General features: G+C 43.9%; 1 protein-coding gene across 1 annotated transcript in view; it reads left to right on the forward strand.

Annotated features, from left to right (window-relative positions):
* The first annotated feature begins 2,946 nt into the window (after positions 1 to 2,946).
* LOC101348752 (calreticulin-like) overlaps positions 2,947 to 13,911 on the forward strand; it is a 47,265-nt gene continuing 36,300 nt past the window's right edge. Inside the window, 1 exon segment of the mRNA XM_012554220.1 lies at positions 2,947 to 3,046. Coding sequence (XP_012409674.1) covers positions 2,947 to 3,046 — 100 coding nt within the window.

The raw sequence follows: 13,911 nt of genomic DNA on the forward strand, positions 1-13,911 counted from the left end.
ATTCTCTGTCAGTTTTCTCACTCCATTTGGTGCTTCGCTGAGTTCTTTATCTCTTCATTTGATGTTTTAGGGTTTCAGGATTGTTGTATTCTCTGTTTGCCTTAGTTTTTCGGATCTTTGCTGTGGAGGGATGGCGTGGTGCTTCTGCCTAGAGCACCATTTTGCCGGGACGCCCAAAGTGATCTTTTTAAAGTATGAACCTGATGATGTCACTCCCTTCAATGGCTTCCCATTGCACCAGTTTTAAACCTTTCCCATGGTCTATAAGCCCCTTTGAGGTCCATCCTTGACACAACCCTTTTCCACCATTGTCCTCCTTGCTCACTGTGCTCAAGGTACATTAACCATCTTTCCATTGCTCAAATGAGACAAACTCATTCCCTTCTCAGGGTCTTTGTACTTGATGTTACCTCTGCCTGCAACACCTGTCCCCAGATCAATACATGAATTCTCATTCAGATCCCAACCAAAGTATCACCTCAAAGAAGACTTATCTGATCCCCTCTTCTCTCTGTCTAAAGTCAGGCTTCCCTTGTCTCTCTCTAACTTTCTAAGCCATTACTTTGTTTTAATTTTTCTGAGTGCATGTCATTATCTGATATTTATTTGATTTCTTGATGATTTTCTGTCACCCCCACTAGAAAGTGAGCCCTGTGAGCACAGGAGACTTGTCAGCCTTTTTCTCCATTGTATCTTCAGCACCTAGCTCAGTGCCTGGCATATAGTAGGAGCTCAATAAATAGATACTTGAATAGATAAGGGAAGGGAAATGAAGGTGTAGTGAAGGCACTAGAATGAGAAGGCCTGAGTTCTAGCCACTATTCCATCTCTGTGTGACTTTGGCTAGTGCCTTTGTCTCTCAGAGCCTCAGTTTGCTCATCTGTAAAGTGAGCATAATAATACCCATCTCACAAAATTTATGTGAGAAATTATCTAATACATGGTAAGTGCCTGGCACAGTGCTTAGCACATAATAGATGATGATCAACAAATGTCGATGATTTTCTTTCCATCTTTGAGCCTCATTTTCCTCATAATAGGGGAAATAATAGCAATTGCACAATATTGGGTTGTTGTAGAGGTGATATTAACTTACAAGTCTTTCCCTCCTCAGCCCTTTGCACATAATATTCCCTCTGCTTTTCCCCTACCCCCCATTTCTTCCAGCAGGCTAATCTCAGTGTCACCTCTTCCAGGAAGTCTTCCCTGAGATCTCATGCCAGATTAGGGGCCTCTTCTGGGTCCCCTCAGGCCCTGGATTTCTCTCTGTTAAAATAAATAGACATTACATAATGCTACGATATGGATGGAGCATGAAGCCATTATGCTGAGTGAAATAAATCAATCACAAAAGGACAAATACTGTATGACCTCAGTTATATAAAAAGACAAGAACCGAAGTTTATTAGTGGTTACCAGGAGTGGGGGGGGTGCGGGAAGGGGGTATTATTACTTACAGAGTACTGATTTTCAGTTTATGGTGACAGAAAAATTACATTGATTAAGGGTCCAGTTGCACAGTCGATTAATGTAATTGCTGTCAATAAATTGTACACCTGTAAAAAGTTGAATTGGCAAAGTTGTGTGATGGATATATTTATAACAATGACCAAAAAAAAAAAAGAGTAGCTACTGAGACTGTGTACAACCAAACACCTCATGGGATTTGGTTCCTTGGTTTGGAGGTCCCATGGTTTCATGGGACATCCCAGTTAATTGGCCTGATAACATGTTTAGTGTTTCTGTTCTACCTCCTAGTTCGCTGCATAGTGCCTGGGGTCTTAAAAGCTTTCATGCAGCCATCCAAGACACAATAATTGGTTTCTATTTGCCTGGAGCAACAGAGGATGAAGGAGAGTCAGGAATAGGGGGAGGATATGGAATGTGTGACGAATTGCCTCCATGAGCAACTGCCTCCTTTGCCATGAGACCAGAAGAGCTGGATGGTGCCCAGCTACCATTACTGAACATTTTGATCAAAGATTCTGTAGAAGAATCCTGATCAAAAGGGGGAAAACGCAGAACATAATTTCATATTCACATAGAATCCATAGTTTTCGGAGGCATGACAGCCGGATGAACCCCGAAACTATTGCTGTAAGATGATCTTTAAACCTTAAACCAAAAATATCCCCTGAAGTCTTCTCAAAACCGAACAATAGTTTAGCTTAACTAGTAAAGAATGCCTGCCTTGAGCATTATGCTCTTTTAAGATCTATCTATATGGGATAAAATTGACAACAGCAACTCGAAAGATTAGACAGGAACCTTTAGGGGGCAGTGAGTTTATGTTCATGGGGGAGGAACAACTCAGAAAAGGAGCGTGAGAATGGTTTTACAACTTGAAGAGTGTAATCCATGTCACTGAATTGTACATGTAGAAACAAATTGGTGTACGTTTTTGCTGTGTATATTCTCAACAACAACAACAACAAATAAAATAAATTATTTTTTTAAATAGACATTACAGTGTTATTATTTTTGTGCAGAGTAGATGGATGTATGGCAGGCACGCAGGCAGGAAGGAAGGGTGAAGGTGTGGAGGGATGGAGGCATGCTGGAAGGAAGCATGCCAGGGCACTTTGAAACCAGTTACACACCAACGCTGAGCAGGTGGATCCCAGGTTCACCCCAGAGGCTGGCCTCAGCTGGCCCTGACAATGTGCCACTCCCTAGGGACCCTGCCTTGCAGCTCCCTCAACACCTAATCAGTCAGTCCCCCAGTCGCTCCCCCATCCTCCAGCACTCTCTGCGCGTGGTGCCCTGCCATTGGCTGCGGTCTTGTTACCCCCAAGGCTGCAAATGGGAGGTGGCCAGGTGCGGGGTGCAGGTGATCCCAGTCCCTGCTGTAGGGTTTGGGTAGAGGCGGTGGCAGCAGCAGCGCAGAGCACCTGGTTGTGTTAATAGCACCCAGAGACTGGGCGCGGGGACGCCGGGCTCTGTGGGATGAAGGGGCTGCTGTTGCTGCCGCTGCTGCTGGCGGCCTGCAAGCTGTGGCCGCCGGTGCAGCGCCAGGTCTGCTTATGGGAGGAGTTCGAAGATGGAGGTAAGCAGCCCGGCCAAGGTGGGACGATAGACCAGACCTGCTGCTCCTCAGCTCCCTGCTCCTGCATTCAGGCTAGCTTTCTCAGTTGGGACCCGGTTCAGAGCCAGAAGGACTATTGTTCAAATTCTTGCTCGCTACTTCCTAGCTGTATGATCGAGGGCGAGTCGCTTTATCCTGTGCTCTCGGTTTCCGTCTCTATATAATCCTTGTAATTAAAAAAATTAATATAAAATAAAGTGTGTAAAGCACTGTCCTTAGTATATAGTAAGTGTGCAGAAAAATGTTCCCTTCCCTTCAACCTGAAAATTCAAACAAGTGAACCCTGGAGGGTCGCTATGAGTTGGAATCAACTCGACGGCACACAACAACAGCAACAATCATGATAGTAAAAGTTTCTGTGTTTCATCAAATATCAGAGCTCAGAGGATCTGGGAGGTCCCTTTGTCCAGCCTCCTTCCTGGAATGCCTCAGGAACATCAGGAGAATTACAGCAGAGCTTACTTATGTAAGGGCAGATGTTCAATGTTGCTGTTTCAGCCCCCAAAACTTGTAGGGGCAATGGGGTGCAGTGGACACGGAACTTGTCTAGGAATCAGGTTTGTTTGAATTTGAGTCCATGAAAGCCTGGGTAAGCCCCTTCTGGAAGAGGCTGTATAGGCCTGGCTCACTATTATTTACTCCCCATTGCTAACCGCCACATTGTCTCGTGATTTTTCCGTCCGTTCTAGTCCCTACAAAAAGGTTTAAGATTAACCGGTATTCCTCCCTGGAGGGTGGAAAACAAGTGATACTGATTTAAGAATGAAAAACCAAACAAAGCACCCATCTTGTGACAAGAAAAAGCAAGATGTCGCCAGATAATCCCCAAAGATGTCACCAGATAACCTCTATGAATACCAGTAGAAGGTTAACTCATCTAAGACATCATCACCTCAAAGAGAAACTACCACAAAAGATCCATAATCCTGTCCCTATAAAAGACTTCAGCCGATCTCCAGTGGGGGAGATGGGTTTTTTGGAGGAATCGATTCCCCTCTGTCTCCTATATATCGATATATAATAAACATCTTGCTGCTCACCTCACCCCGTCTCAGAATTGGCTATTGCGGCAGGCGGCTCCAATCCGTGTTATTGCGGTAACACTTCCACATTCTGAGACTCAGTTTCCCAATCTGAGATACAAGTAACACTGAGTTGAGGATAGCAATGTGCAGATGTGGTGCAGAGAAAGGAGTAAATAATCCCTGGAATGGAGAGTAGACAGGAAGACTTCAGGGAGAAGGTGAAACCCAAGCAGTATTTTGAAGGATGAATAAGCATTTATCAGATGTACAGGGATGGGAGAAGGGCATTCCAGTCAGAAGAACAGCATGTACAAAGCTTCCAAGTTATGAAACAGCCAGCAGTGTTATTTTCAGGGAACTGGACAGGGTGAAGGGGAAGGTGGAGAGGCAGGCAGGGACCTGATCAAGGGAGCTAAGGAGCCTGGCCCCTGCCTACATCTCCAGTTTTACTTCCTGAAAGTAGTGGGGAGCTATTGAAGGTGTTAAGCAGAAGAGAAACAAAATCTGATCTAGGTATTAGAAAGAGCGCTTCAGCAAAAGCATGGATGCTGAATTGCGAGGCTGACTGAAGTTGAAACTGGAGACAGAAAGATCATGGAGGAAGGGGGAGAGGGTATTTGTAATCTTCTTGGTGAAAAGTGGTGAGGTCTGCCCCAGAGTGGTGGTGGTGGGAGTAGAGAGGAGGGGCAGACAGGAGAGACATTTAGGATTTGGCTAAAGAGTGGGATGCAGGAAGGACTTCAACTTCACCAACTGGCTGTGGAGGAACCTTTTACAAGGCACGAGCCTCTTCCAAGAGTAGCTTGGTGGTCCCCCATTTCCTTATGGACTTCAGCCACCCTTTGCAGTGAGCCCTGCTGAAGCTGAGCTTCTGACTGCTAGCTCCTGGGCCCACACCACTGCCTGGGCTGGCTTTTACTCACATCACAACTCCACCTATCAGAAGGCAGACAGAACATGCACAGACCTATAGTCACCTCCCCAAAGACTGAACACCACTTGCCCAACGTGGCAGGAGTGAAATGCCCAAGGATGTTATCGATAAACGTTTCTGAAATGCTCCTTGGAATTAAGGCAAGAGGGGCTTCAAGAGCCAACACCCAAGACAGTTCATGAGGACAAAATCAGGAGCAAAACCTAGCACCCCTATGTGCAGGAAAGACTGTTCTGCATGATATCCAGGAAGTCTTTCCTAGGCCTCCCTAGTCCCCACAGCTTCTGTGCTTCCTTGGTGTCAACCCTGATCACGTTGTGGGTGTCTATCTACTTGATTCTCCTCTGTGTTTTCTGCATCAAAGTCGGTGCTTGTCCCGGAGAGGTAGCCAAGAAAGGATTGCTGAATGATTGGTCTGAACTTTGACATATACACTCAAAAAAATTCACACCCCATGAAGTGAATTGTTCCAAGAAATCTTCCTGAAATGGAGTTTGTTGTTGTTGGGTGCTGTTAAGTCGATCCTGACTCATAGCGACCCTAAAGGACACCATTGGGTTTTCTAGGCTATAATCTTTACAGGAGCAGATAGCCAGGTCTTTTCTCCCAAGGAGCCACTGGTAGGTTCGAACCACTGACCTTTAGTCTTGCAGCCAAGCGCTTAACCATTGTGCCACCAGCGCTCCTTGAAGTAGGATTTAAAGACATGTAATTGTTGAGGTCAAGTGTGTACCTTAAAGGGATCAACATAAAATGTAACAATTATGCTGAAAAGAGAGAGATCAGAGAGAAGTGCTAAGGGGCTGATTGCACTCACTGGTTGAGGAGGTTGGTTAATGGGGTTACCAGGGTTCTGAGGCTTATCCTCAACTTAGCAGATCCAATACTGTTAGGGTACTCAGAGCTGGAAAGATTTAGGCACTGATTTGTTCTACCCAAACTCTAAGAGGCAGATGTATAAACCAATTTTCTCTTCAAAACCCGCTCTTCCCCTGCTCGTCTCAGTAAGTGGCCCAACTGTTCACCTGGTTGCTCAGGTAAAAAATCGAAGAGTCATTTTTTTATTCCTTTATTTTCTTCTTCCCCTACAACTAATTCATCAGCAAGTCCAACTGACTGTACCTTCAAAATATATTCCTCACATGGTCATTTCTTATCCTCCATATTTATATTAATCCTACTCTAGTCCATCTGCTATCATCTCTCACCTGGACTATTGTAGCAACCTTCTGAATGGCCTCACTTCTTCTGTTTTTGCTTCCCTGTAGTCTATTCTCACATAAATTTTTTAAAATGAGCCATTTTAAATGTAAATCAGATCGTATTATTCTGAAATTTAAAAATCTCAACTGTCTTCCTATTAAAATCTAACCTTCTTACCATGACTACAAGAATCTCTGTGATCTGACCCCTGCCTACCTCTCCAGTCTTATCTCCTGCTTGTTCATAACATTCCAGCCACATTGTTTTTCTTACTGTTTATCAGACACTTCAGGCTCAATCTCATCTCAAGGCCTTTGCGCTTGCTATGACTTCTGCCTGGAATATCCTTCTCAATCGGGTGAATTAATCAGTAAGCACGGTATGCACTGGCTTGCACTGAGCAAGGTACGCAAGGGCTTAATTAATTGTATTTACTTGCTAATCTGTGGTGAGCAATTTCACACAGGTTTCACATCTTGGATAGTGGTGGGGGACAGGTGAAACTGTGCACTGCAGATTGGTGGGAAGGCACAACTGGGCCAGTGCGTACCTTGCTTATTGGGTAATCTGGCCCTGCTTCTCGCAGATCTTCACATGCTTTCCTCCTTCTTATCATTCAGGTTTTGCTTAAATGCCTCCTTCTTAGAGAGACCTTTCTCTGTCTTGTTCTTTGCTATAACCACTGCACCTAGAACAGTGCCTAGAACAGGCACATGGTAGATGCTCAATAATTTTTTGTTGAATGAATGAATTGCCCTGGGAAATGATCCTTTCCAGAGACCATAATGCTCATACTAGCCAAGGCAAACCCTTTCTGATTGTCAGGGACCTCAGAAACCAAACTCAGAATAGAGTCATGAGTTAATCTTTGTTGAATGCCTGTTGTATACCAGTGGATTTTTTTTCTTTATACACTGTTTTATTGAATCTCTAAACAGTTTTATCAGGAAGATGCTATTATCTTTCCTTTCAGTGATAAGGAAACTGGTTCAAAGAGGTTGAGTGATTTCCCAAGGTCCACAGCTAGTGTCAAAACATGTGAGAGGTCAAGTCTGGAAAGTGTTCATTGCATTTTACAGTTAGGAAGACCATTTGATGACTCAGTGGAGTAGTGGAGGTGGAAGCCCGACAACAGTGGGTTGAAGGGTGAGGGAGAACTTTGGAAGTGAATACAACAGGTGTGGCTACGTTTTGGAGAATTCTGACTGAGAGGAGCAGAGTAGAGCTTAAGCAGTTAATTTGGGATACAAAGTGAAGGTAGCCTGTTTGCTTGAAACAGGTGGGGCTTTGCAGAAAGGCAAATAGGCAAGAGAGTTGAGAGGAGTGAGCAAGGTGAAGGATCCATATCTCTTTCAACTGTACAAACTCTGCACATGGTACAGTGCCTGGTACACAGAAAGTGCTCAGTTAAGTTTGTGGAAAGAAGGAAGAAAGGGGGAGGGAGGGAGAAGTGTGAGAGATAGGCCGAAAGAAGCTGGTTGACTGAAAAGAAATGGAGGGGGACAAAGAACAGGTATACTTCAAATAACAGAATATGAGAATTAGAGGATAGGAGGCCATGGTCATGGAGAGGGTGTTTGCAATTTCTGAGGTAGAATGATTTCTGGTGATGCTAAGTCCTAGGGTGTGGATGTAGGGGCGGATGGCTAAACTAGACTGGAGGGGAAGCTCAGTGGAAATGAGAGAAGAGGGAACTGGGAGACCAGAGTGTTAGATGGGTTGTCCTGTAGACAGTGAAGTCACCTGAAGATGGTGGACCTGAATAGAGAGGAAGACTATGAGTTAGATGCCAGAGTCTTCAGTAAGTGACAAGAGTATCTGGGAGTGGTGGATGATCAGGGCAAGGAGGGTGAAGCCTGAGTGAGAACATGGAAGTTTCCATAGGTAGGCCCTCATCTGCAGTCTGCAAGAACCTCCCACCTCAACTCTGGAACCAGATACCCCGAGGAGCCCTAGCCCAGTGAATTGGGATAAGGCATTATCAGCCTCTGCTGCTCCCATCCTGACCTGGTGCCTTGGTCCTGCTGGAGGGAGAGAGTACAGCCTTTCTGAGCCAAAGTATGCAATACTGACCAATAGCCTTAAAAATATGCACACCCTTTTCCTGGGTAACTCCATTTCTAGGAATTATTTTTCCTTAAGGAAATGATTAGACATGTGAACAAAGCTTTATGCACATATAAACATAAATAAAGTGAATATTATTTATAGTTGTAAATATTTAGGGACAGACTTGGGTGTCCAACAATAGGTACCCAATTAAGTAAATTATAGTATACACGTAAGATGTTTTTGGAAGTGTTTAATGTTATGGGAAAATGTGTGTGATCTAACATAAAATGTAAAAGTTATAAAATTATATATAAGGTATATATTGTCACTATATAAAAGACAGTTATACATAGAAAAAGGGATAGAAGAAAATGTAAATGGAAAATAATGGAATTTCAGATTATTTTAATTTTTCTTTATTTTCAATAATAAACTACTGTTATTCTTTTAATTAAAAAAAAAACTATTAAAAATTGAAAGAATTATTCTTCTTCCTATTTTTCCTTGGGACCGAATTTTCTGCTTTTAAACTCTGGTTTTTACAGCTGAGTTCTTATACCTGATGGCTTAACCAAAAAAAAACTACTGCTGTCTAATCAATTCCAACTCATAGTGACCCTATAGGACAGATTAGAACTACCCCATAGGGTTTTCAAGGCTGTAATCTTTATGAAAGCAGACTGCCACATCTTTCTCCTGCAGAGCAGCTGGTGGGTTTGAACCACTAACTTTTTGGTTAGCAGCCAAGCACTTTCACCACTGCACCACCAGAGCTCCCTTCCTGATGCCTTACGTAATCTTTATTAAGCATAGTGTTATTCACTAGGCATGATGCTTTGCACAATCCAATCCTCACCTCAACCCTGAAAAGTAATTATTATTTTTCTCAGCCTATAGACAGTAAAACTAAAGCCCAAAGAAGCTGAATTATTTGTCTAAGGTCACATAGCTATTAAGTGGCAAAGTCGAGGTTTGAACCCAGGACTGCATGATGTCAGAACTCATTCTTCTTGCGTTATTCCTGCTCCTTACTCCACTGTTCTCTGAGTCCAGTGAGTTGAAGGCCTTCTGGCCCACATTTTAAGTGTACTCAGCATTCTCAAGGAAGGTCAATCTTAGATTGTTCAAATATCAGAACTAAAAGGGCCCTGAGAGCTCATCTAACCCAAAATGCCCTTCTTTTTCCCATTTACAGATGACAAAACTGAGGTTCAGAGAGGGGATAAAACATGCCAGGGCCATTTAATGGATTCATGGCAGAGCTAGAGTCAGGCTGTTCTTCCAGACTATTCCAGACCACAGAGCAGCACCAGAGAGTGTACCAAGCCTCTGGCTGTACAGAAGGGGAAACAGACCCAGAAAGGAGAGGTGGTTTTCCCAAAGTCACACAGTAGGTCAGTGGCAGAGATAGGAGCTGAACCCAGGACTCCTGCTTCTATAAGGGATGCTTTGGCCACTGCTGCAAGCTGCTAGGTATCAGGTGGCCAGCAGGTAATAATACCAGTGGCCTCAGGAACAACATGGGCTTTTGGAATCCTATGCCTTGCATAGGGCCTGGCACATTAAGACATGCAGGAATTGACGGAATGGAGAATCATCGTATTAATGATACAATGGTAATGGCAGTGACCATGTAAAAGTACAAAATCAGGCAGAAAGAAACTGGAATTCAGATGAGGGCCTGAATTATGCAGAAGTCACAAGGTGTGTGTGTGTGTGAATGTTCATTCTGCCAGCTCTCAGACTTGACCATGAAAACTTGGCTGAAGAGACATTCTGAGACAAAAGGCCTCTGTGCCCAGCTGGCTCAGACCCACTGAGGACAGCCCAGCAGGGCTGAGGAACAGTCTGCCGCTCCAGCCCCCGACTGATAAGCGATTGGGACCGTCTGTGAATCGTGGATACTTGGACATACTGGGCCCGGGAAAGAATCTCCCTGGACAGATGCCCAAACCAAAGAGGCCTGATCCAGCTGGCCTTTCCAGTTCTCAAGTACAAACTGATGGCAAGGAAACTTCTCAGAGTCTACGGGGCAGCAAGCGCTAGGGCTTTGGAGTCAGGCAGATGAGACTTTAAGTCCTGGTTTTGCCACTTGCTTAGTAGGTGACTTTGGGTAATTTACTAACCTCTCTGGGTCTCTATAAAATAGAAGTGATTATCCTAACTGCCTTGCAGAGTGCTGTGAGAATTGAATGCGGTGAGATATGGAAATGATATTTCACAGTTCCTCGTGCATAGTAAGAACTCAGTAAACACCGTCTCCCTTCCCTACCTCCTTCTTGGTAGCATTCTACCTGTATAGCTAACCTGGAATGTAGCTCACTCCTTCTCTTCAGTAAAATCTCTGTTCAAATGTCATCTCAGCACAGAGGTTTCTAAAACACCCCACCTAAAATAATACCCTGCCACTCTTAATTTTCTTCATAGAATTATTGTTACTGTTAGCTGCTGTTGAGTCGGCTCCTAACTCATGGCAACCCCATGCACAACAGAACAAGAAACACTGGCTAGTCCTGCACCATCCCCATGATCAGCTGCAGATCAGACCATTGTGATCCATAGGGTTTCATTGGCTGATTTTTCACAAGTAGATTGCCAGGCCTTTCTTCCTTGTCCATTTTAGTCTGGAAACTCCATTGAAACCTGTTTAGCATCATAGCAAAATGCAAACCTCCACCAACTGTGCAGTGCATGAGGTGAATTGTCTAGGAATCAAACCTGGGTCTCCTGCACAGAAGGGGAAAATTCTGCCACTAAACCATCAAGCCCTCCAAATAGAATTATTATTGTCTGATATTATATTTTATATGTATACATTATTTTGTTTAAAGTTTGTCATCTTCCCCTCCAATTAGAATGTAAGCTCCATGAAGAAAAGACTTTGTTTTGTTCATTGCCCAGCATATCATTTAAAGAAAACCAAACCCGTTGCTGTCAAGTCAACTCTGCCTCATAGTATATCATAAGACCTCAAAAAAATGAATGAATAAATAGATGGATGGATGAAATCTATTGAAGACAGTTGAAGCCGCTTCCTCTTCTCTTCTTGTCAGATGTGGCCACTCTGGTTTGGCGGGCAGAAAGAAAGAAAAGTATGCAGGCAGGTTAGTTGGCAGGCAGGTAAGCCAGGATGTAGGCCCATTGGTCTCATGAGAGCTGGTGGATTTCTAGAGTCAAACACATCGATCCCAGGGAGAAGTGAGTGCTCACAGCAGAACAGCAATGGTGGAGACAGAAAATCTTCAGAGCCAGACACACACTTCCGTGTGCATTAGAGCCTAATGCAGATCTTGAGTCTTCAAGAAAGTTTAAATTTTGTTTACAAGAGGTCAGGGTGTTTTACAATGTCTAGAAAATTTTTCCATTGGAAATGGTGGACAAAATGTTTCCACCTAAAGAGATAAGCTTTAGTTTATCAAGCAAATTCTCTTTTAAAGAATGCAATCAGAAGATGTTGAGTAAGAGCAGCAAATATGTATTTTTATCTACTTAAGCAAGCATTTCTGAAGGACCTATTCTGTCCCAGGCTCAGGAGTAGGTGCTGGGAAAGGCACAACTCCTATCATCAAAGCCTTTACCCTTTGTGATATATGTCTTTGTATACTTATACATGTATATACAGATTCATCTGCAAGTAATATTTACTGAGCACCTATAATGTGGCAAACACTGTGTTATATGCTATTTCATTTAATTCTCTCAGAAACTATGAATTAGGTAACCATTTTCTGTAAATGAAGAAACTGAGTCTCAGAGAGGTTAAAAATACTGCTGAAGCTAGTGGCAGAGATGAGTCCTTAACCTGGTCTTTTGGTTTGAGTTACATCCCAAACCAGACATGCTGGGACATGCAGGTATGGAGATAAATTCATTTGACAGAGGAATCATGGTTACGTGACTCCCTTAATTCTATATCTCTACAGGCTTGGGTGTGATTGTGTGCATTTATCAGCTAGATATGCCAAGTCCAAGCCACCAGTTACTTTCTGTTGGGTGTATCTCTGGGGATCTATAGACATTTTGCCCATTTGAAGGAAAGACTTAGAAGAGGAGAAAAGATGGTAGCATCTGTAAGAATGGCGTGGTGGGGATGTCTGACCTCCTCTAACTTCACGAAGGAGAAAGAGAATCATCATCAGCATCAACAGCCCAAGGGTGATTGCTATGAGATGGAGGTCAGACGTACTTCCTCTCTCCAACCTTTTTTTATCAATTCACCAGCCATCCCTCCCATGGCACTCTCTACTGCTCTGCTGGGTTCAGTAATTCATTGCAATGACCACACAGAACTCACAGATAATACTCATGATTATGGAGTTTATTAGGGAAGTAACAGGTTACAATTTAGGATCAGGAAGGACTCAGGATACAGTTCTTAGGTCAGGACAGCTTCTTGGCCATACCCACAGGCAGGCCTCTCCCTGGCCCTCAGCCTCTTGGCCCCTTGGGTCTCTTGGGCTGGCCCCGCCTCTGTCCTGCTTGGGCAAGTGTCACAAAGCTCTTTAGCTCCACTGATAAGTGCCCAGAGGCACCCCACTTCTCCAACAAGACTCTGCCCAAAGGCACTCAGCTCTCTAGCTCCATGGGTCTGCTAGCTTTGCCAACTGCCTGAAGGCATCCCACTCTACCAGCAAGCCTCCTGCCTGAAAGTGATCAGCCTTCTTGTTCCTGGCCGGGAAGCCCACAGCGTCATCTCCTGCCAGTCTCCTGGTTCTGCTGGCTCTGCTGCTGCCACTTCTCTGCCGCTGCTTCTCACTGTCTCGGTGTTAGTTCTCTCTCTCCGTCTCCTGGGTCTAGGAGGTTTTCAGCACTGTGATCCCAGGTTCAAAGGACCATTCCACTTCTAATTCTTCTTTCTTGGTGGTAGTGGGTCCCCTGCTCTCTGCTCACATCTCTCTCTTTTTATATTTTGAAAGATAAAAGGTATGACTCAAGAAAGGGCATGACTTGAATAAGGATGGTAAGAGTGGTGACTGGGGTAAGGGTGGTGACTTGAGTCACACCCTCTAGTAAGGCAGTGACTCAAGATATGTCCCACCCTAATCCTGCCTCATTAACATAACAGACAGCTCACTCTCAAATGGGACCATAACCATAGGCACAGAAGCTAGGATTTATAACACATCACAAAATGTAGGATAACTACAGCAGATCACAAGATGGAAGATGACTACATCATTATGTAACTGCCAAAGTACATCATTACATAATTACTAAACCACTGAAAATATGGCCCAGCCAAGTTGACACATAACCTTAACCATCACAGGTTCCATACACCTTATTTGCATAGTGCCACCAAATCATTGTATGGGAGTCACAAAGACGATGGCTAGAAGGGCCATATTAATTCTGCCATGTAGTATAACCAAAAAAAAAAAAAAAAAAAAAAACCATTGCCACTGAGTTGATTCTGATTCATAGTGACCCTGTAGGACAGAGTAGAAAATAGAGGTTAAAAATATAGACTTTGGAGAGTTCCCGCAAAATGGCGCTCTAGGCAGAAGCACCACGCCATCCCTCCACAGCAAAGATCCGAAAAACTAAGGCAAACAGAGAATACAACAATCCTGAAACCCTAAAACATCAAATGAAGAGATAAAGAACTCAGC

Source organism: Trichechus manatus, unplaced genomic scaffold, assembly GCF_000243295.1.
Source record: "Trichechus manatus latirostris isolate Lorelei unplaced genomic scaffold, TriManLat1.0 scaffold00015, whole genome shotgun sequence".
NCBI lineage: Eukaryota > Metazoa > Chordata > Mammalia > Sirenia > Trichechidae > Trichechus > Trichechus manatus.